The sequence below is a fragment of the Talpa europaea genome (genome assembly GCF_964194135.1).
Source record: "Talpa europaea genome assembly, chromosome: 7".
Lineage (NCBI taxonomy): Eukaryota > Metazoa > Chordata > Mammalia > Eulipotyphla > Talpidae > Talpa > Talpa europaea.
The window spans coordinates 112325727-112351892 of NC_140074.1; the positions used below are offsets into that span (position 1 = coordinate 112325727).

General features: G+C 34.9%; 1 protein-coding gene across 1 annotated transcript in view; it reads right to left on the bottom strand.

Annotated features, from left to right (window-relative positions):
- Positions 1–26166, bottom strand: part of STXBP4 (syntaxin binding protein 4) — a gene marked incomplete at its 3' end in the record, with an annotated part of 127879 nt that overhangs the window by 35855 nt on the left and 65858 nt on the right. The window contains exons 11-14 of the mRNA XM_084237048.1: positions 25524–25700; positions 19663–19779; positions 19172–19218; positions 15993–16126 (exon numbers count right to left, since the gene is read on the bottom strand). Coding sequence (XP_084093174.1) covers positions 15993–16126; positions 19172–19218; positions 19663–19779; positions 25524–25700 — 475 coding nt within the window. The remainder of the gene's footprint in view (positions 1–15992; positions 16127–19171; positions 19219–19662; positions 19780–25523; positions 25701–26166) is intronic.

Consider the following 26166-nt stretch of genomic DNA (forward strand, 5'->3'; position numbering starts at 1 on the left):
TGAACCCAGGCAAAATCCCAGGCAATCTGGCTCTGGAGACCAGGCTCTCAGCCACTATACTCCTTCCTCCAGTGTATCCAAAATAAAACAAAAGTGTTACAAGTTTTAGAAAGCAGGAAAAAAGGACTGAAAGCAATTAGGCCACAATGTAAACAAATGATTATCTCTGGGTGGTGGATTATAAGCAATTATTTCTGCTTATTCATTCCTCTCAAAATAACACAAAAAAAGTTTAATACATTTTTAGGTCCACAGACAATAAAACTACTGTCAGCATAGACTAACATTTTCCCTTTTATCTCAGCACTTCCCAATTTAGAAAAGCTATGCATACACCTAAATGACACTTTGTTGGCAGCCATCAGAATATGCTGTATCCTGCACTAGAAAGGCACAGAAGCCTGGACACAGGTGGGGATTTGTTCAAATTAAGAAACTTCTACAATATGTTGTAGGATCAGTATAGATTCAGTTCAATTTCCTATACACTTATCCCCCTTAATCCTACACCTTTTAAACAACAGTTACATAACTGGTATTTATAAATGACCAGGAGGTCCTAAGAGATATTGAAATACATTATGAATCACAGAAGAAAAATTAAACTGACATTCAAGACAGTGTTGGTGTAAAATGCATTTCTGCCCTTACCTATCAACTGATGCCTCTCTCTTAAAGGTCACAAATGCTTACAATCACAGTCAATCCTTTTCTCAAATGTTGCCCTCTTGTTATCATTTTGCACTGCTTACTACTCCCTTTTTGAAATTCTCTTCTCCCAGGATTCTTTGTCATTATTAACCTCCCAACAATCAACACTTTATTTCTACTTTGATCCCCATCTGGCACCTTTTCCTCCTCTCAGTTCTCCCCACAGGACTGACCTTCACCTCCTCTTACACCTTCTCTCTGCAATGTTAGGGCTTCAGTGATCAGAACTACATGAATAATGTCCTAATAACATCTCGAATTCCAACTGCTCTCCCAATTTTTCCTCTAAATGTCTATGACATTTAAATTTCTGACACAGAATTCATCTTCTCTCCCAAATCTGTCTTTCCTTCTGAGTACCCATGACTTTCAAAAGTTCTTCCACCCTCCAATTATCTAGGCTCAAAAATTCAGTGGCATTTTTATCTCTCTTCTTTGTTTCTCTTTTCAGTTGTTGTGTAGTTCTACATAATCTACCTCTATGATTTTATTCATTTAGGTATTCAATTAACATGCATTGAATAATGTAGTAGGTTCTGGAGTGAATAAGACAAGTGAGGACCCTGTGTTCCTGGGGTTTATATCCTAGAGCACACACTTTCAGATGGTAATCAGTACTGTTAGAAAAACAAACAGGAATAGAGGGATCATGAGTGATTGATAGTGATAATGGGGGTTGGTATTTTTAGATAGAGTGGCCTCTTAAAAGATGATGTTATAGCACAGAGCTGAATGAAGTAAAAAAGTGATTCTGAAAATTTGAAGGAAGGCCACTCACTCAATGGAGGTAAAAGAGCACATGCAAAGGCACTAGGGTCAAAATGAACTGGGCGTTTGAAAAACCACATAAGATCAGTGTGGCTGGCGGAGCATAAGCAGGGAAAGAATCATAGAAAGTGAGAATAGAATCAGGGCCAGAAACGAAGGGCCGTGTAAGTCTAAGAAGTTTTGATCTCATTCTAAATGTGATAAGAAGTGATTGGAGAGTTTTGAGTTGGGAAGTGATGTGGGCAGATTTCTGTATTAAAGGCTACTAAAGCACAGACTGTACAGGGGAGAAGTAATAAAGTGCTCGTTAATCACATTCTTAGGCAATAGTTGTGACCACTGAGAGCATTTATCAATTCACTTTTAAAAAGTGAAGGTTTCAGCTCAACTGGTATGGTCTTTCTTAATTCATAAATAATGACATTATGAGTTGAAATACTTTCATTTCCTTAATTTGGGTTAAAACAATACCATGCTTCTGAAATGGAAAGTGAAAGCAATGATGCATATATTTTTGCCCATTTTCTACTTACATGTTTTGTAAATGAAGCTAATTTTTTTGGCATTTGTCATTAGTAGTGTCCAACAAAGCAATTAGGAATGAATTAATGAAAGAATTCATAAAGAATTCACAAATTGCTAGTAATGAGATACAATGTATCAGGCATTCAATGTACCAGAATGAATAATGTCAAAATTATGTTTCCACTAGGGGTCTACAAAGAAGGAAGTTAAAAACAAAATGAATAAAACATAAAGGTATTTCAATTATTGTCAGGTTATAAAAGGTTTGTGCTTTATGTGACGTGAGGATAGAGAATGGAGACATTAACAAATGAGTCCATTATATGTCGGTATCATTTGGAATCAGACAATTAAGCTTTTGGCATTTACCAACACTGAATATGTCTCAAACGAAACTAAACACAGCTCTGCAGATGGAGAAGAAAAGGAGATAATTATGAAATAATCAGTATTCATGTTAGGTTTTTAAGGTTCCTTTTATTTACATAAAGTAAATCACTCACTTTTGTATTCTCAGGGTTCATTCATTTACTTCCCTCTACATAAATGTCATGCTTGCCTTTTTATTCCCAAAAGTCTAAGAAGAAAAAGCATCACCACAGGGAAGAGTGACTGTCCTTTTTTCTTACTGGATTTTTGGGTGAGGTATTTAAGGGATTTGTTCATCAAATAGCCATTGAGCACCAATGTGCCAAGCATTCTGAGACGTTCTGGAGATGGTAAGCTGATTAAAACAACACCAGGTAAGGAAAGAGAGCTGCTTCTTGCCAGGATCCAGCACTTGTACTATAACAGCAGCTTTTAGCTTCTAGAGGTGTAAATTGCAAAGGAGTGTCTTATTTTCTCCTTTGATTGGATAGAAAAGAGTCAAAGAGGTAGAGGAGATAGAAAAGAATCACCTCATGGGGAGTTTGAAGGTTGACTCCAACTCCAGGAATGCAATTTGTATTTCCTATTCTATCAAAGGGAACTTTTTATTTCAGGGAGAATTCAGCCCTTTGCCACTTTGAAGGCTATTTTCTCAATCTAAAATATAAAGCAAACGACTACAGTTTATATTATTAAATTTCTACTGCTATGTAATAAACTATCACATAATTAGCTGCTTAAAACAACACACATAGTATCTCACAACTTCTGTAAGTTAGGAGTCTGGTTATCACTTAGCTAAGTACTCTGCTTAGACTCTTAAAAGGCTACAATGGTGGCACAAGAGGTTAAGCACCGTACTATGAAGCAATCCACAGCCTCTGCAGCATGAGTTTGATCCCCGGCCAGCCAGGGAGCAACCCGCGTGGCGAGGCAGACCTCTCCTGTCTCGCCTGCTGCTCCCCTCAGCAGTGTACTTTGGCCAGTCTGCCTGTTCTGCTCCCCACTCTGTCTCTGGTGAATCCTCTCACCCCCCCGCATCTCTGGCCTGTACCCCAGCTCTTGTTTGCATAAATAAATAAATCTTAAAAAAAAAAAAGGCTGCAAATCAAAATAACAGACATGGCTACGGTCTCATCTGAGCCTTGACTGGGGAAGGTTTTGCCTTGTCAATAGAATTCAGTTTCTTGTTGTTATAGGATTGAAGGCTTCAATTTTCCCAGCTGTTAGCCAAAAGCTGTCCTCAGCTTCCATAATGTGGGTCTCCCAACTTAGCAGCTCATTTCTTTTTTTTTAATAATATTTTCTTTTTTTTTTATTTTTATATTCCCCATACAATTGCAACCCTCTGATTTTGACCCCAACCCCTACTTTCCCCACCCCCCCCAGAGTGTGTCTCTGGTTCATAGTTGTTTGTTGATTTTGATTTTTTTCTTTCTTATAGTTATTCTTTTCCCTGCTCATTTCTTATACAGTGTTATATAAATACCCTGTCATTTTTGCTGCATTCTATTGTTTACAATGAAATCATAGTTTCTGTACATATGCCAGGGGAGGGGAATCACACAACGGCATGACATGACATCAGGAAACAGGGATCATGGGCTACCCCCAAAGAGTAGTCACCACTTTGCTTAGACTTTTCCCTCTATATTAACATACCAAATCTTTCTACCCATTATTGTTTAAATATAGCTTTTCTCAAATTTTTTTTCAAAAATTTATCAATCTTGACTTCAACATTCCTGCCACTATTCTAAAGAATTCTTGTTAGTTCCAGGTCGTTTCTTTGTCCAACTTTTGAATATTTGTTAAACATCGAAACTCATCCAAGAGTTCTGTGAAACTTACCTTGATTTTTGTATACCTCCAACTTTCCTTTCCTATAGAGACTGTAAGCAATTGTATACAGTAGAGCTCATCTTTTAGAATTTCTTCCCCCACAAGTCACATTTTTTAACTCATTATCTCTAAACATGAGAATGTTTAGAATGAGAACAAACCTATTTTACCCAAATTTAAAATAAAACAATACAAGGCAAAACAAAACAAAACAAAACAAAACTGCTTTCATGGGATCTGTGGTTTATGTCCAGATATGTATGTAAGTCAATAATCACATCCTCTTTAGATTCTTTAGATAAACTATAATTTCAACAGATGTTACAGCAGTTGAAGTGTTTTCCGATTATGACAAATTGGCATGATCTATTTTTGAGAAAGCATCATTTGCATTTTTTTCTGCCTGGGCTTTTTGAGGTCCACTCTTAAGATTTCCATGAGTTTCTTTATTATCTCATCTCTAATGCTCTAGGGTGCATCCCTCTCACCCACACTCAGGGCTTTCTATACAGGAAACTGCCTGTCTTACTACCCTCCAATCAGATCTATTGCTTAAAAAAATGGTGTAGCCTTTCCTAGAAATATTTTGGTTAGAAAAATACCATTGTGTGGCACCTGAACTGGGATCCATTTGTCCAAAAGAGAAGAGTTAATTTTGTCCTTAAGACCCACCAACTCCATGACTGAACTTCAGCTTCTTACCTTCTACGATAAGGCCATCCTCAACATTAGCAGAGGTGGTCTCTCATCTGAGTGTCTGATCACAGTTACTCAACAATATGTGTGGAGGGAATGACTATTTGACACCTATTTGTATAATCAAAGGGATATTTCTGTATATTAGATTCATATGTATGATTCTGTACTTATTTCTGTATAGTAAAATGTAGAAGTGAAAATGAGAGGTCAAAACTGATACACATTTCAGACTCCTAGAGACACAGAAAATTGCTCTCCATGAATTGAACAAGAAAACATCTGTCTGCTCATGTGTACATAAGTACATATGAACAATATCACTTGACCATCATTGTTATTTTGTGATCTTTGGTGAATAAAAATGGTGCCTCATTGTTTTAAGTTCACTCCTAAGTAAATGATATTAAAACATATAAGTTAAATATTCATATATAGTAAATGTATTTATCAAACAGGTATTGATCACAATTATAAAATATCTTATGAACTCCTACTGTGTGTCAAGTACTGTTCCAGATGTTACTGAAACTGTGATGAATGAGATCTTCAAGATCCTTGTTGTAAGAAGTGCATATTTTAGTAGAGGATGAACAAGAAACAAGGAAACAAGCAAAAACTAAAGTACTATGAAGAGAATAAAATAGGGAAATGAAACGGAGTGCTTAGTGGTAGGGTTTTTAGAGGTAGTTGGTTAGGAAAGGCTATTCTGAAATCAGACATTTAAACTGAGGACTAAATGGTACAAGGAGATGGACCTCTCCATCATATTGCCTTGTTTTTTGCCAACATGCCAGGCACTCTCCCGCCTCATTCTTTGCACTTACTGTCTGGAATGTTCTTCCACCAGAAAAACATATAAGGCTTACTCCTTCCTCATATGAGTGAAATGTCTGTGAAAATCTACTTTGAGTTTGCAGAAATGATAGGTCTTTATACCTTCACTGGGCAATTTTAATATTTCTATTGTTCTAAGCAAGTTCAGCAAGGTCCCCTTTTCCACATACAAGATTATGAAATACGGAGAACACCTGAAGCTGCCAGTTATAGAGACATAAACTTTATTATTTCAAACTTTATATCCATGTAATAAATTTGAGTTGAAACTTGGGTTTCCTATTCAAACTGTACTTGCTGTAATTTTAGAATGAAGCATTGCTTTGCAATTGTTTTCAGAGATTTTAGCACATGGTTTTCTTACATGTCTCAGTACAATAATGTAACAATGATAGCTTATAAAAAACTACAGTAGTAGAAATCTTTCACCATCTTTCAAGGTAGAGAATGAGAGAGAGAGAGAGAGAGAGAGAGAGAGGAAGGAAGTGGGTAGGGGAGAGAATAGTTTATCATATCTGACTAGGTTGCAAGGACAAATACACCCTTTACATAATGACAATGAATGATGAAGAAGATGATGATGATGATAATGATGCTATATATGGCATACCTACCATAGGGGAGCCACTTTATAAACATTATCTTTAATCAGATAGCAACTTCAGTACATTATCTTTAATCCTCACAACAACCCTGTGAGTGGGTAGTATCTCCATTTTCATAGAGGAAGAAAATGAGAGTTAGAGAGATTACAGAACCTCAAAAGCAGCATCTATTATGTGGTAGAGCTGGAATTTGAACCCTCTAGCATATGGTCTTTTTGTTATACTATTCTGCCTCTCTACAAATAAAAAGGAATCTATTTTTTTAATAAAGACATCATTTAGGATATAAACAACTAATATTTTATAAAATCTAAATGCAATTTCACAATGGTTACTTGATTTTATCCTGTAATTTAATGCATGCTTATTCTTTCAGTTTATAAAGGGAGGTTGAGGAATTTATCTAGAGTTTTAAAAGATCTTGTCCAAAAAGCAGATTTTTTTTCACCTCAACGTTCTCACTATGCAACCTAAACTTTAATTTTCATTAGCATTTGAAGGTTATATTGTAAATGAAATGAGAAATAGCAAAAATATTTACTAATTTTTAACCTAATTGGAAATGTTGATTGGATAAGTTCATAAGGGCACATATTTTTTAAAAATATTATTAAATTTCAGTTCTTGAATCTACATCCACAGTTTTAAGATCTTTACCTAGGTATGCATATATATCTGTTTTTTACAGTGATTGCAAAGAGGACTTTTATTTGTGAGGTTTTCATGATGCTTAAAATTCTTTTATTTATAAAAGATGCTTCAGAATTAACAAATACTCATTAAAAAAAAAGAAAAATAATACAGAAGTTTCTGAAGAAACTAAAAAAAGATACTCTCCCAATACATCCTCCAGAGAAAAACAGTATTTCAATAAATTAGATATCCCTCTACATTATACCTGATTGAAAATTATTCAAGTTCTTTGAGCCAATGGAATCTGTTACTTTATTTTGAATATTTGTAAATCATGAAAGTTAGTTAATGAGGTAAATTCTGGCCACTGTTCTAATTTAAAAAAAAAATTCTAAAATACAAGAGTTATACAGTGCTTCACATTTTACAAAGCATTTTCATACTAGTTTGCGCAATTTTTGAAAAAACCTAGTGAAAATTGTATCTCCAGTTCAGAGACAGAAAGCTAAGACTCTGAAAGGTCATCAAATTTTATCAAAACCTAAGATGCCATTGATTACCAGACATTCTGCTATTTTCACATTCTTCAAATATAAAAAGAAAAATAGCCATTCACTTCTAATTACTTAACCATACCCCTGTGACACTCATGGGATTTAACATTAGAATAACTGAGCTGGGGTTCTGGCACTGTCCCTTCAAAGTGTGACTAAAGCAAGTCATTTTCATGCTCTAAGCCTTGATCTTTCAGTATCTTAAATTAGAAACAACAGTAATGCCTATCTTATAGCATTGCTAGGAGGACATATTGATGAGAAACTAGCACTTTTAAATTATAAGGCTGATAAAAATTTCAAGACCTTTTGTATTTATGGTATTATTATTTTAAAATCTATTATTAGTAAAGGCAATATTAATATTCTGTTGTTGAAGGTCAGAATGTATGGATCTAATTGAACTACTATCATGTTAAATGACTGACAGTTACTGTATACTACCACTACTGCCGCTGGATCTTCTGAGATGAGTTGTTAATGTTTTGTTCTTATCTGAACTCTGAGAACACGTAGGCTATTAACCCAAAAAAATGCATTCAGTTTGGATGAGGAAATTTCAGGCCTTGAAGGACAATATTACTTTCTGGCATCATTTACATTTTGCCTATCTAGTTATAGACCTGAAACATGCACTACACTTTAGATATTCTATTATTACAGGTAGTTCTAATTGTGAAAGGAATCAGAATTTCATTTTATGGAAGAGTAATAGCAGACTATAATTTACCATCAAAGTCGTCTGTAATTTTTGAGGCAGCCTTGTGTTTTTTCTGCCTTTGTGTTAGAATCCACTTCAGTTACAGACTATTCACCACTTAGTGTGAAGGTATAGATAGAAGCTTTGACCTGGTAAACGAGGAAGATCCTGCAGTCCCTTTGACAACTATATTCTTGCCTTGTAAAAGAAACAAAATGCTGCTTTTATATCTTGCAGCTACTAGCAGTGTATGTGGTTAAATTATACACCCAAAATACTTTCCTGGAAATGATCTTCTATGAAAATGCCCACCACGTGGTAGCTCTGGGACTGATTCACACTAGATATTTGTTTGTATATACTAAATGTTGGAATAATAGTGACCTTCCAATTTTTATGACTGACAAACTACATTATGTTTGCTTCCTATGTAACAACAGAGAATAGTAGATGGTCACTAAAGATGTGCTACTATTATGTAATTTCAGCATGTCAATTATGAGGAATTTGTTTAATAAAAAAGGCAAACACCCTGTAGATAATGTATAAAAGGAATAATAGAAAAACCTGAGGCAGTCTAAGATCCAAGATGCGGGCTGATAATTGCTCTGGGCACCTGGATTTTCAGCTACTCATTGACCCTATAGGCACAGGAATGCTAAGCTTAAACATAATTCTGAATTTTAGGTGTTCCAAAAAGTTATACTCACTGATGAACTATGACTCTCTTTTTTAAAATGAGTATTTGTTCCTTGCTACTTCAAACTTAGCCCAAGTTACTACTATCTCCCACATCAATTCCTGTAGCTGCAATTGCAACTAGTCCTGCTTTCTTCACTCTTGCTACTTTTACAGTCCAGTTTCAAACAACTGCCTGAATGATCTTTTAAAATGTACATCAGGGGCCTCCCCAGTGGCGCAGCGGTTGAGCGCTGGGTTGCGAAGCTGCCCGCGACCTCTGTGGCGCCGGTTCAATTCCCGGCTGCTCCCCGGCCACCGGAGGAGGGTCCCACATGGCGTGCAGACCTCTCCTGCCGCCCGCTGCTCCCCTCAGCAGTGTACTTCGGTCCTTCTACCTGCTCTGCTCCCCGCTCTGGCTCTGGTGAATTCTCTCACCCTCCCGTGCTTCTGACTGTACCCAGCGCATGTATAAACCAAAAACCAAAAAACAAACAAACAAACAAATAAATAAATAAATAAGACATGCCTCCAGAAAATTAAAAAAATAAATAAATAAAATGTACATCAGAAAAGAAAAGTACCGGATGGTCTCACTCATAGCAGGAATCGAGAAAACTTAAATAAGGGACCAGGAAAAAGAATAACTATAAGAAAGAAAATATCAAAATCAACAAACAACTATGAACCAGAGACACTCTATGGGGGGTGGGGGGCGGGGAAAGGAGGGATTGGGGTCAAAATAAGGGGGTTGTATTTGTATGGGGAATATAAAAATAAAATTTAAATTAAATAAATAAATAAAAATAAAATGTACATCAGATCATGTTACTCTTCTTGCTTAAAACCATCAATGATTCCTTTGATACTCAAAATCCAAGCTCCTTAGCATGATATTCAGAGTCCTATGTAATCTTGCTCTCTCTACTCTCTTGTTTGCTCAGATGTATTGGATACTCAGACTTTTTTCTTTTCCTCAAATGTGTTAAGATTGCTCCTACCAGCTACTATATGACCCAGCAATTCCACTCCTAGGAATCTACCCAAAGGTCACAAAAACATTAATTTGAAAGAAATCCCGCACCCCTATGTTTATTGCAGCACTATTTACAATAGCTAAGATCTGGAAACAACTTAAATGCTCAAAAACAAATGACTGTATCAAAAAGACATGGTATATATACACAATGGAATACCACTCAGCAATCAAAAAAGATAAACTCACAACTTTTACAGCAACATGAATGGAACTGGAAGGGATTATGTTCAGTGAAGTAAGTCAGAAGTAAAGAGAAAAATATCAGATGATTTCATTTATAGGAGGAACATAGGGCAACTAAACAAGAGATCAGGAAAAAAAAAGTTAAAACTAGCAGGCAAACTACAAATCGGAGACATTCAGCTGGGAAAGGGGTGGGAGAGAGATCTAAACAGCGGAGGAAAGAGAACTAGAAACTATGGTGACAGTTCATGGTATCTTGGCGGTAGTAATATTATGGGGATTACACCTGAGAGGAGAATGAACAACAATGCAAAAAAATATATAAATTAAAAAAAAAAAAAAAAAGGATTGCTCCTACCTAGAGGCTCCTATACTTCACCTGACAAGGTTTTTTCATAGATTTTCTCCTGGTTGGATCTTGACTCAAATGTCACTTCTTCAAAGGGATAGCATCTCGATTTAGTCACATTCCCTTATACATCTTCTGGTTTTACTATATGCATAACACTCATTACTGTCTGCAGTTGTAATGAATTTAATTGCTAACTTTTTTTGTTCATCTCTGACCACTGAAATTTATTTAAGGAACTGAAGAGAAAGGGGCTTGTTGTTGCTTTTATCCCAGGGCCCAAGTCAGTGTTTCTCCCATTGTAGATACTCAACAAATAGTTCATGAAAGAATGCAGTAATGAATGAATCTAAATGATTACCTTTTCTTAAATGATATATATTTCTCTTATTTTCTCCCCCCAGAAATAAAATTGCACCATGAAAGAAATTACTTATTTTTCTTGAAGCCAACAATAATAGTCCATTTAAAACAAAATTAAATAACCCAGAAATCATCCAAGATTAAATTTGATATATTTTCTTAGTGGAATATTACAGCAGTGACCTACTTTCAATTTGCAACAATATAAGAGAATATGTGTGTTTACCATTTTCCTTGAATGGTAAGATACCACAAGTATTTACAGTGGTTTTTATCTGGCTATCATTAATTAAGTCACTAGAGAACAGATCTGCCTTACAAATATAGGTGAAATTATCTCTCAAAATGGCAATAAGAATTTGACAAGCTATTCCATCTTGCTTGGAACACCTTCTCTAACTCCAAATGAAGAAAGATACGAAATAGCAAGACTGCTTTGTGGGGATATAAAGACCATAATGCCTCTTCTAAATAGTAAAGTTGATATTCATTAAAATGTATGGTTTTTCTTTTTATAAATTCATGTAAGTTAATAAAAACATGCCCTGGGGGAAATAAGAAAAGCAATGATAAGAGCTGGAGCCTAGAATAAGCACAATGGGAAGATACTGTATCAACTCTGAGTTTTGGACATAAAAGAAAAATTATGAAGGCCTTTAAATGTTGCAGTACTGCATTTCCCCCTTTTCTTATAAAACCTTTCCCCATCTGTCAATATAACTTCTAATTAGCTTCAGAATTAAAGACAAAAAACAACCATTACTGACATTCTAATTTTAAAGTTAAAATATTGCTAATTCAGACAGGAGCACCTGAGTAAATGCAGGAGGTTTGTGTAGACAAACATGTGCAATCAGATGGTCATTGAGAGGGAAAAAAATGCATCCTTATTTTCAATTGATTAAAAAATTACATTATCATTCAACCAATTTGTAAGAGTTAAATATCCATATTCTGTTGTTATAACAAATGTGATGAAAATATATGTTCATTTTTATGCACATCTTTCCATTATTTTCTTTGCCAACAAATAGATTATTGGTTCAAACATGTGACTTTAAAACATTTTTTAATTTCATAGAAACTTTTCTAATAGAGACCTTAAAAGCTCTTGATATAGACTGCAAAATTGATTCCCAAGCATTTGTGCCCAGTTATATTCCTACCTGCAGTGAGTAAGAATATTTACTTTTAACTTCAATTACTGGTAGGCTCAGATGACTCCTAAATTGGAGGGATTATTTAAATGCCTAATGGATGAGTAATTTAAGAAAAGCAAATGCCTGAAAGATGGGAGGGAAGAGCACAGGGGATATGGGTGCTTTGGTGGCAGGCGAATAGTAGAGGCCACACTAGGGGAGAAATCACATACTGTCCAGAAATTACCAATGATGTTATAAATTTAAGGAAAAGAAAAATCATCTTAAAAGAATTAAAAAAAAAAAGAAAAAAGAAAATAAAATGTTTTCTTTATGGGAGGATTCCTCTGCCCCCTTCAAATTTGAATGCAATAAGGTATCCCGTCCTGCTAGACTGCACTCCAGTTATTTCCATTGTCCTAATTAATTGCCACAGTTGTTCTCAGAGCAATAAAGAAATAGGTCCTCGGTGCTTTCCTTCTATATGGTCCTACCTGTTCTATATCAAAGTTTTGGGGATCTGCCTATAACTGGTGAAGTGTTTGAAGACTGTACCCTCTTATTATATTCTACTTATCACTTCCCTGGGAATCTTGAAGGAAGACAGAAATCTGTGCTTATGCTGCCAATTTACCAGGAAGTCAGTAAGTTCTCTTTTCATTAAAGACCTCCTATGGGGTATCTGGGCATATATCATTTTATTATGCATGTTTTTAATAGAACTGCCTCTTCCTACTTTTGTTACAGAATTGTTTTGTCAATCTAGATGTCAATCAGACAAAGGTTATAGTTCAAAACAGTTATTTCAAATAAAGGTTGCACTAAAGGTTATTAAAATGGGTTGCATTGGATGGAGCTGGAAGGGATCATGCTCAGTGAAATAAGCCAGAAAGAAAAAGAAAAATACTGAATGGTCTCACTCATAACAGAATTTAGAAAACCTAAATAAGGGACCAGGAAAAAGACTAATTATAATAAAGTAAAAATCAAAATCAACAAGCAACTATAAACCAGGGACACACTACATGGGGGAGAGAAGGGAGTATGATCAAAACAAGGGTGGTGGGAATTGTATGGGGGCTATAACCAAGATGAAAACACATATATTGTGCAAAAATGAAAAATGATGTAAGAAATATATAAAATAAAAAAATAGGTTGTAATGTTAATGTAACAGGTTATTACAATATCGGCCATGTAAATATTGCAGCACCTCCAGGGGTTCAACACTGATTGAAAATGCCTATTTTGGTTACATATTGTTTCACTGGAAGTAATGTAACAGAACAGATCAAAGTCTCATTACAGTTAGCAATAAACAACTAAAAGATAAGATGCTGATTCAGACATTTATCTGCTGTGTCCTGTGATGTCTACATTCTAACTCAATAACACTAAATGTTATATTTTAAGAAAAGCTCTCATCGATCACATTTTCAAATGTATCTAAGATTAAAGAAGCTTTAGATAATACTTACATAAAATAATAAGGAAAAAGTAAATTGCTTTTAATAATAATAGCAATAATAATGATGCTAGCATTAGAAGCAGTAATGTCCACTTACAGAATATCTATAGACCATCTTATACTACCAGGTACTTTTCATGTATCTCATTTCATTCTCTAAGTCTGCCACTTTGATATTATGATCTCCATTTTTTTATATGAGGAAACAGGTACAGAGTTTAAGTAATTTTTCCAGTAAAATTGGATGATCAAGTGTGATGCTCTCTGGGACACCTCCAGGGAACATCACAGAATCTTTGGAGCACTGTTTATAAGCAAGCAATTTACTGCTGTTTGACTCCAGGCTGCCTCTCTGATTCACATACTTCTCTACTGCTAAAAGTAATCTGAGGAGGGCTGGATAGCTGTGTTGACGATGCTGTAGAAAGCATTTTTGTTTCCTGTGATGCTACATTGGGGTCCATAGTTGGGGCTCATAAACACTCTGAAATTGGAAACAATATGCGTTTATAATTGTGCCGCTGAAATCTATTACCAAAAAAAAAAGTTCAGAATTGTCTTCTACATACTCCTTAAGAGCCTGGCTTTCAGTTATAAGACCCATGGAATCTTATTCTCATTTCTGAGGAAATCCTGTAGTATAATATCCTAGAATGTACTTACATTAAGATGAAAGTGGGGACAATTACCCTAGTGAAAATTTCAAATTGTAACTTGAAATAAGCAGACAACCATAGCAAAGGAAATGAGGTAGAGGCTGCAGCTGAATTATCTACCTCGTGGTAGCAATTTTCTGTTTCTCATTAAATATAGAAAAAGCTACAGCTTAAAAGAAAGAAAAATGAGATGAGTTTATCTGAATTATCAAATTAAAAAAAAAAGCTGTCATATAATTTTAAAAGCACTGGCAAAATATGCAAACATGAGCAATTATATGTTGAAATAAAAAGACAACATAGCAACTATTTGCTAGTTTTAAAGAGTAGAGTAGCTATAATCTTATAATGGATAAAAAGTACAGATGGAATTTTTCACTTTTCTTCCAGCGAAGTTCTGCTGAATTTCAAATATTTTCTTTGAATAATCATGTTTGACACATATAAAGATTAATGTCAGCAAAGTAATTAAAATTAATGATGGGAATTGTCCACTGGGCTATGTCTGTGCAGGTGTTTCCCTCCACTGTTCCCATGTAACTGAAAAAGGTCTGATACATAAAATTCTGAGCTTTCACATAATACACTAGAAGTGGTTATTTTCATCTTTCCTAAAGTCCACAGAATTTCTTTACACAAAGAGTTCTTGTAGGGTTTTTGAAATGTAATTTGATTTTTAAAAACAAAATAGGTCATAAAAATTAAAAAAAAAAAAAATCTCACTGCAGAAATCACGCAGATAAGATTAAAGGCATGGTCTCTAACCCTCTATAATAACTTTGAAGTCAAAAGTACCTTCAAAGTGTCTTTGAATATAACCCTACACTAAACCAAGCCATTTACTACAGGGACTCTACTCAAAACTTATTATTTTGATATTAATTAACATAGATTTTATCTATATCTTTATATATTTTTATTTGCATGTATGGGGTATCTGGCCCCCAGCATAGGGAAAATGAAGACTGGTAATTAAAAGGATAGTGGAATGTTAGAGGCCAGCAATTAGACAAACAGCAGACAGACTGGCATTAAGGAAAGAGACAGAAAAACAAAACAATAAAAAGGAAGTCCAAATACACGAAGAGGCAAAAGCGCTTGGAAGACAGGAGAAGGGAAGGATGGACATGTCCAGTCGTTTAAGTTTTTCCCCAAGGATCTCCATGTTTATGGATGGGAGGTTGTGCTGAAGGTTACTTAGAGCACTGCCCCCCTTCTCTTTCTAGCTCAGTGCTTTAGATGGGGGTGTCCAGTGACAGATCATGAGGCTTTTTAAAAGAGGTATACTCTGGTCCCTTGCTTAGGTGTAAATGCTTGAGCCAGCAGCTCTGGAAAAAGAGGGGACTGGTTCAGCTATTCTATAGCCCTTTAATTAATTACCTTACTGACTGCCACAGGGTCTGTTCCTGGTTTTCCCTGTCTGTGATCCTGGGAATTTTTTGCTGAAACTCAGTGTTTCAACAGCCTTTGCCTTTCATCTTTATTGTGTTTTGGAGGTCTTTCGTTCATGGGGCTGTACCTTCCATTTTATTCTATCTATTGTATATTATTAAAAAATTCCTCAATGTTGATTATACCCTTCTGGGTTTCCAGTGCTATTGTAGATGCAGTTTTATATTTACACTTCCATTTCAAAGAGACTGTGGATAGAAGCAGAGGTTAAGACATGTCTTAATCAGGTATCCTCTGTTGGAAGCTATTTTAAGTATACTAAATGAAGCAAATATTTTCCCTTTACAACCAGTGCACGAAAATTTTATTGATTATTGATTTAACTGTAGGCAAACCAATACATTTAACAAAAATTAAACTTTCATACTTTAAATTTTCTTTTGTTAAATGAATTATTTAAAAAGAAAAAAATATAGGAAACTTACAATCCATATCAAGCATTGCACGAACAGATTTCACAAGTTCTTTAGATTCCAGTGCCAGCATCGCTGGAATGTTACGTCCATTCCTTCCCAGGGGTGTGAGTGAAGTCTGAGAAGCTAACACAGATCTTCTTTCACTAAGAGGGCAACAAAATAAAGTTGAATTTAATACTCAGTAGATGACATCTATTCTTGCTAAATCTGAATTCTTAATAATTATGAATTTATATAAAAATGTTTTTGGGGGGAGCATTGCATTCTTATATCATAGGCAAAGCAATTCACACAGAACAATATTTCTGTTCTCATTTATTATATAATAAATAGGTGTACTGAAAAATTAGGTTGACTTCATTTAGGGAGAGGAAAGAACAGATGGATGGCCTATCTCTGCAATCACTTGTTATCTAATTTTGTGAGTACTGTGTTATTTTTTATATTATATTTTATAATATTATGTATCCTTTTATTTATTTTTCTAGAAAGTTAAAATTAAGGGCTTAAACATAAATTAAGCAGATATCCACTATTACTTCTAGTATTAACTATATTCAATATGTATATTTGCTCCTGAAATTCTATCTTAAGCTCTAGAAGTTGTTGTCTCTAAATCTAAAACAGACTAGAGCAATTATATCACTTTTTAAAAATGCAAATGTTACCTGAAATGAATCCATTATGACATAATTAAAAAAGCAAATCTTTACGGTGAAAAACCATCATGCTCAAATTTTTCCTTGAACAGAGACAATTTTAAACTGATGAAGGACTGATCATTACTTACAATCCATTTTCTTACACATGCTGCTATTAATTCACAAGAAGAAATTGAAGCATCAATTCTCAAATTCAAATACAGAAATTTATTCTGTGTTCCATGACCAAAGCCAGTATCCATTATAAAAGATATGTATATTAAAAAGACTGAACAAAATTTTACTACTATTTTAATTCTCCAAGATGTGGGGTTAATTTGCTTAACATTGCTTTTTAAAGTGGTCCTTTTGTCACAAATCAGTTTAAGGCATAGGGAGGCTCTGACTTTAAATGTCAATTTTTAACCTTCATTTTTAATATCAAAATCTTCTGAATTATTACTCAAAGTCACAATGTGACCTTGGAGGAAGTAGGGGGGCACATCTAACTCATATAAGGAGAATCTTATTGCTGAGTATTTTAACATTCTTACTGCATGGAGTTGACATAATTTTCTAATATAAGGAGCATGGGTTAAAATCAAAACATGTGAGATTCCTTCATTAGATGAAATAGAGCATTACATCAAAATGAGATTACAAGTATTCTACAGATATTCTTCTAAATTCAAATCTGCTCTGTGGAAAGCTAAAGTATAATAAGAATACAGTACATCATGTTCATTTATTAAATTGCTGTTTTCATAGTAAAGGGTAAAGTTTTCCTATGTTTCTGCAAGTGTACATTGCAAGGAGTGTACATTGCAAGGAGTCTAAGTACATTGCATAGCAGCTATTATGAGGAAAACATTGCTTTGAAAATGTATAAACAGGAATCGTTCTTTTATATGTCTTTTATATGTCATATATCAAAAAGACCATAAACTTGCAGTTTGAAATAAATCTTATTAGTATGTTTGTATCTCTTATTAAGAAACTTTAAATAGGAAACAAACTGAATAATAACAAAATCAAGGTATATTCTCCAAATAAATTTTTTTAGTATGTCTACTGAATGATAAAAAAGAAATTAATTGCATGAGGATGTTTTATAAAATTTTATTTACCATAAACATCTGATCCTGGGTTGAGATAGAACTTTAGCAGAATAGTGACTGTTATTCATAAACAGGATGCTTACAATTTCAAATTAATCTCACCTTTACAGAAATCCTGAGAAGGACAAAATAGGTGATGATTTCTACCTCAATTTTATTTATTTATTATTTTAAAAATATTTATTAATGCATACAAGAACTGGGATACAGGCCAGAGTTGTGAGGGGTGAGAAGATTTACCAGAAACAGAGTGAGGAACAGAACAGAAATATACTGCTGAGGGGAGCAGTAGGCAAGACAGGAAAGGTCTGCTGTGCCAAGTGGGTAGCTCCCTGGCCAGGGATTGAACACATGCTGCAGTGGCTGCTTGACAGTGCTGCAACTTAACCCCTTGCGCCACCAGGGAGGCCCTACCTCAATTTTAGAATACAGGTTCTCCCCACTATTTGAAAACAGAACAACCCTATGTAACCTTTCATAAGCCAAAATGGCATTAAAAGAAGAAGACATTAGTTTGTATGGAAAACATTTTGAGAATTCCCACACCCAAAAACTAAACTACCAAGTCATACCAAATAACACATAAAATCCAAAATAATATTAACATATAGAAAAAGCAGGAATGATGTGATAAATACACAGCCTACATAAAGTAGTTCCCCCGGGAGGGGCCGGATGATGGCACTCTCCCCGCTTTGGGTGTGCACTGCCTCCAAAACAGTTGTGGCAAAACCAATGCTGAACGCTATTTCTGTGTGTTTTCTTTGGTTGTCAAAGCAAAAATCCTCTGAATTTCTTTTGGTTAGCATAATCAGGTACTAATATGGGTCTTTCATGGAAGTGAAGTGGCATAATGAAAACTTTTGAGGGAAAAAAGAGGGGGGCACTTGCACTATGATACAATGACTGGCTACATACCTCCAAGAATTTTATTTGTGTAGATGAGCTCAAAACCAATGTGTCCTTCTATATCTTCCCATGAGACATTAAAGAATGGCATCCTCGGCCCCCCTGTTGGCACAGGGTTAAGTCTCAGCACTATGAAGCTATCAGTAGCCACTGCAGCTCCAGTTAGATCCTTGATCCCAGCCAAGTAGCTAACCCACATGGCACAGCAGACCTTTCCTGTTTTACCTGCTGCTCCCCTCAGCTGTGTATTTTAGTAGTTCTTCCTGTTCTGCTTCCCACTCGGTCTCTGGTGAATCCTCTCACCTCCCGACCCCCGTACCTCTGGCTTACACCCCAGCTCTTGTATACATAAATAAATAAAATAAATCTTTAAAAAAATAAGTTATTAAAAAAATAATGGTGTCCAATAGGAGTTATGTAGCATCTTAAAACTATTTAAGAAACTTTAGTATTTTAGTTACAATTACCAGATGAAAATGTAAGTGGTCATACTCTGCAGAACACATTTAAAGAATCTTACCTTAAATTTGATAAAGGAGCAGAACTATCAGAAAATACTTGAATAGCCTAGTGAAAAACAAGATAGTGAAAGAGATATGTAAGCTTGATGATTTTTTTAAAATGCTTTTTCTTAGTAAATAAATATTTATAACTTCTCATTGAATGAAAAGGTATTTCTGTTATGAGGAGGGTAAAGTTACATAAACATGTAACTTTACTCAGAAATATAATATCCATAGAAGCATTTAAGTGTGACCATAATGTTTACATAGTATCAAAATTTTTAGGAAAACTTCATTAAAACATAATATACATTTGGTATCAAGTTACCTTGTCTCAATTATTTTTCTTCATCTGTATTTTCATTTTCTAGGGCATTTTAAATCTAAATCAGCTTTGAGCCCAGAGAATGTTTTACCAGCCACCAAACTCACTGCTATTTATCTGTAAGTCAGTCACCTATACAATTGTTAAAAATGGACAAAACATAATGTTCACAGGAGACTTTACCTCTACAAAATGAAGCAGCTTTTCCGTGGAAGCCTCAAAAGTTTTTCGAGCCATTTCTGATTTTCGCAATTGGCAGTCGAGAACTGTGATTCTCTTTCTTAACTCTTGAACACCTTCCTGAACAGACATCAAAAGAAATTTCATAAACATTTTTTTTGTTGTACATTAGTGGCTCCTATTTTGTTTTAATTAAATAATATGCAACAATACTGTATCATTTATTTTCTCTTATTGTACATCTCTTCTGATATGGGGGGGGAGCACTTTACTAATTGCAAACTTTAAGTGAAATTGTATATGGACACTACAGCTGCCTATAACTTTATTGATTCTTATAGTAAAATATATTTAAATTAGTTTATTGCATTTTTTGGGGGGAGAGCAACATGATTTACCAGATACTGACAGAAACTTCAACCAAAAAATCCTTAATATATGCACATCTATTTATTTATTTATAAAGATTTATTTACTTTTATACAAGATCTGGGGTACAGGCCAGAAGTGCAAGAGGGTGAGAGGATTCACCAGAGACAGAGCAGGAAGCAGAACAGGCAGACAACAGAAATACACTGCTGAGGGGAGCAGTGGGCAAGACAGGAGAGGTCTGCCACACCATGTGGGATTTTCACATGGCACCAGGATTGAACCAGCACTGCGGACAGCTTCACAGCACAGCGCTCAACCCACTGAGCCACTGGGAAGGCCCTGCACATCTATTTTATGTACTATAGTCCAATGTAAAGCTGAGCTGGCAGGGAAGTAAAGGAATTCCATGAAAACAACCAATAGCAATATTAAGTGAATATACTGGAGTAAGTTCACTGTGAAATAATTTGCTTTGAGGGTATATGCTGATCTCTTCAATGGACTACAGTTTGGGGTTTGATCAGCCACAAATGGCAAAAAGGAGTACACTAATAGTTGAAATAGGAAGAAATAAAACATCAAAAGGTAAACATGAATTTAATTTTGGCTGTGGTAGTGGGTAAAAAAAAAAAAGTTTTTCCCAAATAATTTCTAACCACAAATCTCTCTCATGCAGATTTGAGGTGAGAATTTATATCACCTGTGTGGCCAATAAATTCATAAGCTGAAAATTTAGTTAAGTTGGTTGCAGGCTAGTAAAAGCAAACACAAACTTCTATGGAGAGATACTTTCTAAGTTCAGACCTCATATAATAACCACATATAATGTATCAAAATAGCATGAAATATAAAATTATGAATGAAAGCTAGCTAAAAGAAAAAATTACAGGGTCAGGCTTAGAGTGACAGCAGACATTGGAGTGATCAGATACATAAAATAAAGCAATTTTTAAGGTGTTTTAAATTTTTGAGAAGAAATGGAAAGCATAATAGAAGGATAAAAAACTATCAAAACAGATCCAGATTATATAAAAAAAAGTCTTAAAAATAAAAATTTAATCATAATTACAATAGATACTCTATTGATTAATCATATAATTAGATACAGTTGAAAAGAGAACAGGTGAATTGGAAGACAGAGGAAAAGAAATTCTTCAAAATGGAGTAGAAAGAGAAGCAGAAAACATGAAAGGAGAAGAAGAATTAAGAGAAAAGAAGCAAAAGAAGATTCAGTATACATCCTGTTTGAATTATGTAATAGAGACCAGAAAGAGAAGTAGTTCAGAATAACAGTCTATGGTTTTCCAGAGATGACAAAATATATTGTTCATAGATCAGGAAGCTCAATGAATCTTAGGCAAAATAAATAAAAATAAGGCAATGCATGACTCATCATAGTCAAACTGTGGAATGCTGAAGATACAAAAGTCTTAAAAACATCTAGAAAGTAACAACAGATTGCAAACAAATGACAGATTGACAACTGATATTACAACATTGAATAAAAACACTGGAAAAAAATTAAATGTCAGCTTAACATTCTAAATGTAGCAAAAATGTACTTCAAAAACAGGAGTTTAATAAAGATGTTTTCAGACAAACAAAAAACAGAAAGAATTTATTACCAATAAATCACACCTAACAAATTTTTAAAATATGTACTTTGGAAGGAAATAAATATTGCAAGAAGGTCTGAGTGCAAGGATGGATGTTGAACAAAAATGGCAAATGTGAGAGTCTATATAAACAAAGGTTGACTGCAAAAAAATAAGGGGAAATGGAATCTAATTTATGGTATTTAATGTCAAGAAAAAAGTAAACTACTGGGCCTCCCTGATGGCAGTTGAGCGCTGGGTTGCGAAGCTGCCCGCAGCCTCTGCAGCGCTGGTTTGATCCCCGGCCGCCGGGCAAGGGTCCCACATGGCGCACAGACCTCTCCTGCCACGCCCGCTGCTCCCCTCAGCAGTGTACTTTGGTCCTTCTGCCTGTTCTGCTCCCCGCTCTGGCTCTGTTGAATTCTCTCACCCTCCCGCGTGTCTGACTATACCCAGTGTGTGTATAAACAAACAAATAAATAAATAAATAAACAAACAAATAAATAAATAAAAGTAAAATACTGACAAAAAGAGAAATTAAATAGGAAGAGATGATTGGATTTATATTCTAAAGTGCTTATAATATTTATAAGACATGGAATACTAGTGATTAGTTTTATACTCTAAGGTAAAAGAGTGTCGCAAATTTTTAGGATAATCCTTAAAACTCAGAATATATAACTTCTAAGACAGCAATAGGAAATAGATTGGGGAAGGCAATTCAAGAGAAATCTGCATCAATTTAAAAAAAAAGAAAAAAGGGATAAATAAAATGTACAAAGCAAGAATATGGAATCGAAGCCAAGGACATTAGCTGATAAGAGTTTAATTGGAAAGTTTTTTCCAATTAAAGGTCCAAAATTAATAAGAATGGGGGGGAATATCTAGTTACATGCAGTTTACCACATACACAATTACCATATTAGGACACTATAATGTTGAATATAAAAGGATAAAAAATAGGTTAAAAACTAAAAGAAGCTGGTGTAATTATTTTCATATCCATCAAAAATAAGCACTAAGGGGGAAAAAAGATTGCCATATCAAAGAATCATAACATTTTCATAAAAGGATAACAATGTAATTCCAAGTTTTTATGCAGTCAAAACCTTACTTCAGAAAATATAATGAAAAATTAAAAAAAGAAACAATAAGTGAAATATTAACATATTTTGCCAACAAAAAAAGTAATAACTAGTGAAGAGTTGAACCCCACCACAATGACCTTTGTCTACTGGACTATATCAAACAACACATCAAACAATAGCCGAATTCTCTGTAAGCTCACTTTGAACATCTGTATACACTGGTCAGATAATGGAGTTATAAAACCACCATGAAAAAATTATGCATTTGTTATCTTATAGATTAGATTTTCTTACCACAATGCAAGTAACCTTTCTGTGCCTCAGTAGTGTTTACAAATTAAGTCTCAATCTTAAATATGTGAGGTCTTCTCAAATTAATCTACATATATAATGTATTTCTAGTAAAAACTCTTAATAGGTCTATTTTCTATAGGTAGAATTTACAGGTTGAATTCTAAAATACATAAGAAGTTCAAACGGCCATGTTGTCAACATATTTTTAAGGAAAATAACTAGACATCAAGACTTACTATAAAATGCAGCATATATTTGCAAATAAACTAACAAACCAATGAAAGAATAGAGATCCCCTCAAAAAAGAGCGACACGCGTGAAAATTTTTAAATGTGACAGAGCTGATTTTGTAGATTAATTAGAAGAGGCACAAAGCAAATTGTAATAGTATCTAATATATGGTATTCAAAGTAAAATGGAATAAATTATTGACAAAAGTAGACATTTTGCTAGGATAGTTTTTCATTTAGAATTTTAAAAAAAGACAATGAAATGGATCTCTGCTTCATACAATGCCACAAAACCAATAACAGAAGGAACAAAACTTAAAATCTTTTAGAGGCAAGTATAAAGTATACTTCTAAAAAGACACACGAGAGAAAAGACTGGGAAGTGATTACATGAAAATTAAGAATACCTGTTCATTTTAACATACAGAGAAATGGTAAACCATATATTTAGGAGATTTTCATAACAAATATAATATAGGATGAGTACCCACACATATGAACAATCACTACAGATCAATATGAAAAAGCAATCCAATGGAAGAGGGTTGACAGATATGAGGAGGCATTTCACAAAAACAAATACCTAATAAATATATGAATATATGCTTATCTGACTATCTGGGATGGGATAAAGCTTTGGCTCATATAACATTTGGGGTGTAATGAAACCCACCAGGGCTGATTTCAATCTACCAACCTGATGTTACTGCACATGTGTTGAGGAGAGATGCACTCAACACCACAGCATGTCAGTGACTCAAAGTCATTAGTAAGCAGGGAAATTCAAATTTCAAATTCAAAATGAGATGTATTTATCACACCTACCAGATTGGCAAAAATTAGAAGTAAAAGAAAACAAAGTGTCAGCAAGGATGTGCAGTAAATAGTAATTCTCATTTATTATTGGTGGGGGTAAAAATTGGTTCCAAACTTTCAAACACAACTCTTTTTCAGCCAGGACTGAGAAGACAGAATTACAAATAACCTATGCTTTAAAAAATGGAACATTGGGGCCTTGCTGGTGGCACAAGTGGTTAAGTCTCAGCACAATGAAGCTATAAGCAGTCACTGCAGCACAAGTTCGATTCCCAGCCAGGGAGCTAACCCACATGGCACAGCAGACCTCTCTTGTCTTGCCTGCTGCTCCCCTCAGCAGTGTTTTTCAGTAGATCCACCTTTTCTGCTCCCCACTCTGTCTCTGGTGAATCCTCTCACCACCTCCACCCCGAACCTCTGGCCTACATCCCAGCTCTTGCATGCATAAATAAATAAAATAAATCTTTTTAAAAAAGGACTATCCTGGGCCTGTCTGGTGGGCGCAGCGGGTTAAGCGTAGTGCTGTGGGACTGTCCGCAGCCTATGCAGTGCAGGTTGGATTCCCAGCCAGCCAGGAAGAGACCCACATGGCGTGGGAAACCTCTCCTCTCACCCGCTGTTCCCCTTGGCAGTGTTTTTGGTCGTCTGCCTGTACTGCTCCCCACTCTGTCTCTGGTGAATTCTCTCATCCTCTCGAGCCTCTGACCTGTACCCCAGTTTTGTATAAATAAATAAATATTTAAAAAGTAATAAAATAAAAAAAAGGAATATCAAACACCTATTATGTTCATAAATGAGTTGTAAGAAGTTATAAAATATACATTTCAATTTCTTTAATTTGATGAGTAAAAATGTATGTTATATATTTTATTTTTGAAGACTATAATGAATATAGTACACACATAGAAAAAAAATCGCGGATTCATCTTAAGTTCTCACTGTCTTCTGAAAAGCATTCAGCATTTTGCTATTGAACTGGAGACTGGATTAGTACATCTTACATTAAAAAAAAAAAAAACCTAAATTCAAACTCAGTTTCTTTCCATTAATTATCTCAAGCCTTGGGCAAAAATTACTTAACTTTCACACTTCCTGGAATGCTCTAATCAAAGAGTAAAATCCATCCCCAGGCTCTCCTCCTCTTATCCCCACAAGACAAGTCAGAAACTTTAGAAACAAAGGGGGAAAACCAATGTCATCAATTAAATGGTAAATAATTCCAAGACTTAATGTTGACCAGTGATGCACACAAATTGGGGGTACATGCTTTTTCCACCCCAAAGCTATCTGAATAAAGGGAGGCTCACCACCTTCACATTAGCCCCATCACAACACATCATCCTATCATTGAATAATAGAAGACAAACACTGACCTAGTTTAGAAGTGCAGATGAAAAGAAAATGAAAACAGGATACATGACAACGGCAAGGAAACCATGGTAACGATGAGAGAGGACTGTTTTGCTTACTTTATTTTGGTCAGAATAATCAGCAAGCTGAGCCTTTAGCTCTGTAATCTCGGCCTCTAACAGACGGATCACTTCTTCATAGTCCATTTCCATCCCGTGGGCCTGTCTCTGTGCAGCTTCTGCGAGATGAATTCGGCTTCGCAGGGCTCTTGTTTCTTCAACTACAGCTTTGGTTTCCTAAAGATTTCAAAATTAAATGTCATTGCAAGAAAAACATATAGAGAGTAGTTTAGTGGTTAAACAAAATATTTCTCTTCCTCTGGAAGTCATAATTCCAAAACTTAATTGATATACATCTGTTCTCACATCTTAATTTGAAAATTAACATTCATGTTATTTTATTATGCAGGGTAGCTGCCTGATCTTACTTTTCCTTTATTGATTTCATGGATAATTTTCAGTGTGGAATCTCCAACTTCACATGCCTATCATAATGCTTTGAAAATAAAGGAAGGAGCAGAGAACTGAAAACAGAAAACAGGAGAACAGGAGTTGGGTTCAAAGTATAAAACCAGTAGTCTTCCACAAAAATCAAGTAGTCAGTGAGGCTGATGTTCGAGGAAGGCCAGGCAGTTTTATCAGATAGTGCTGGGACACTAATGGTGCTGTGGGGCTTCTCTTTGGTTCAAGTCCCAGGGGTCAA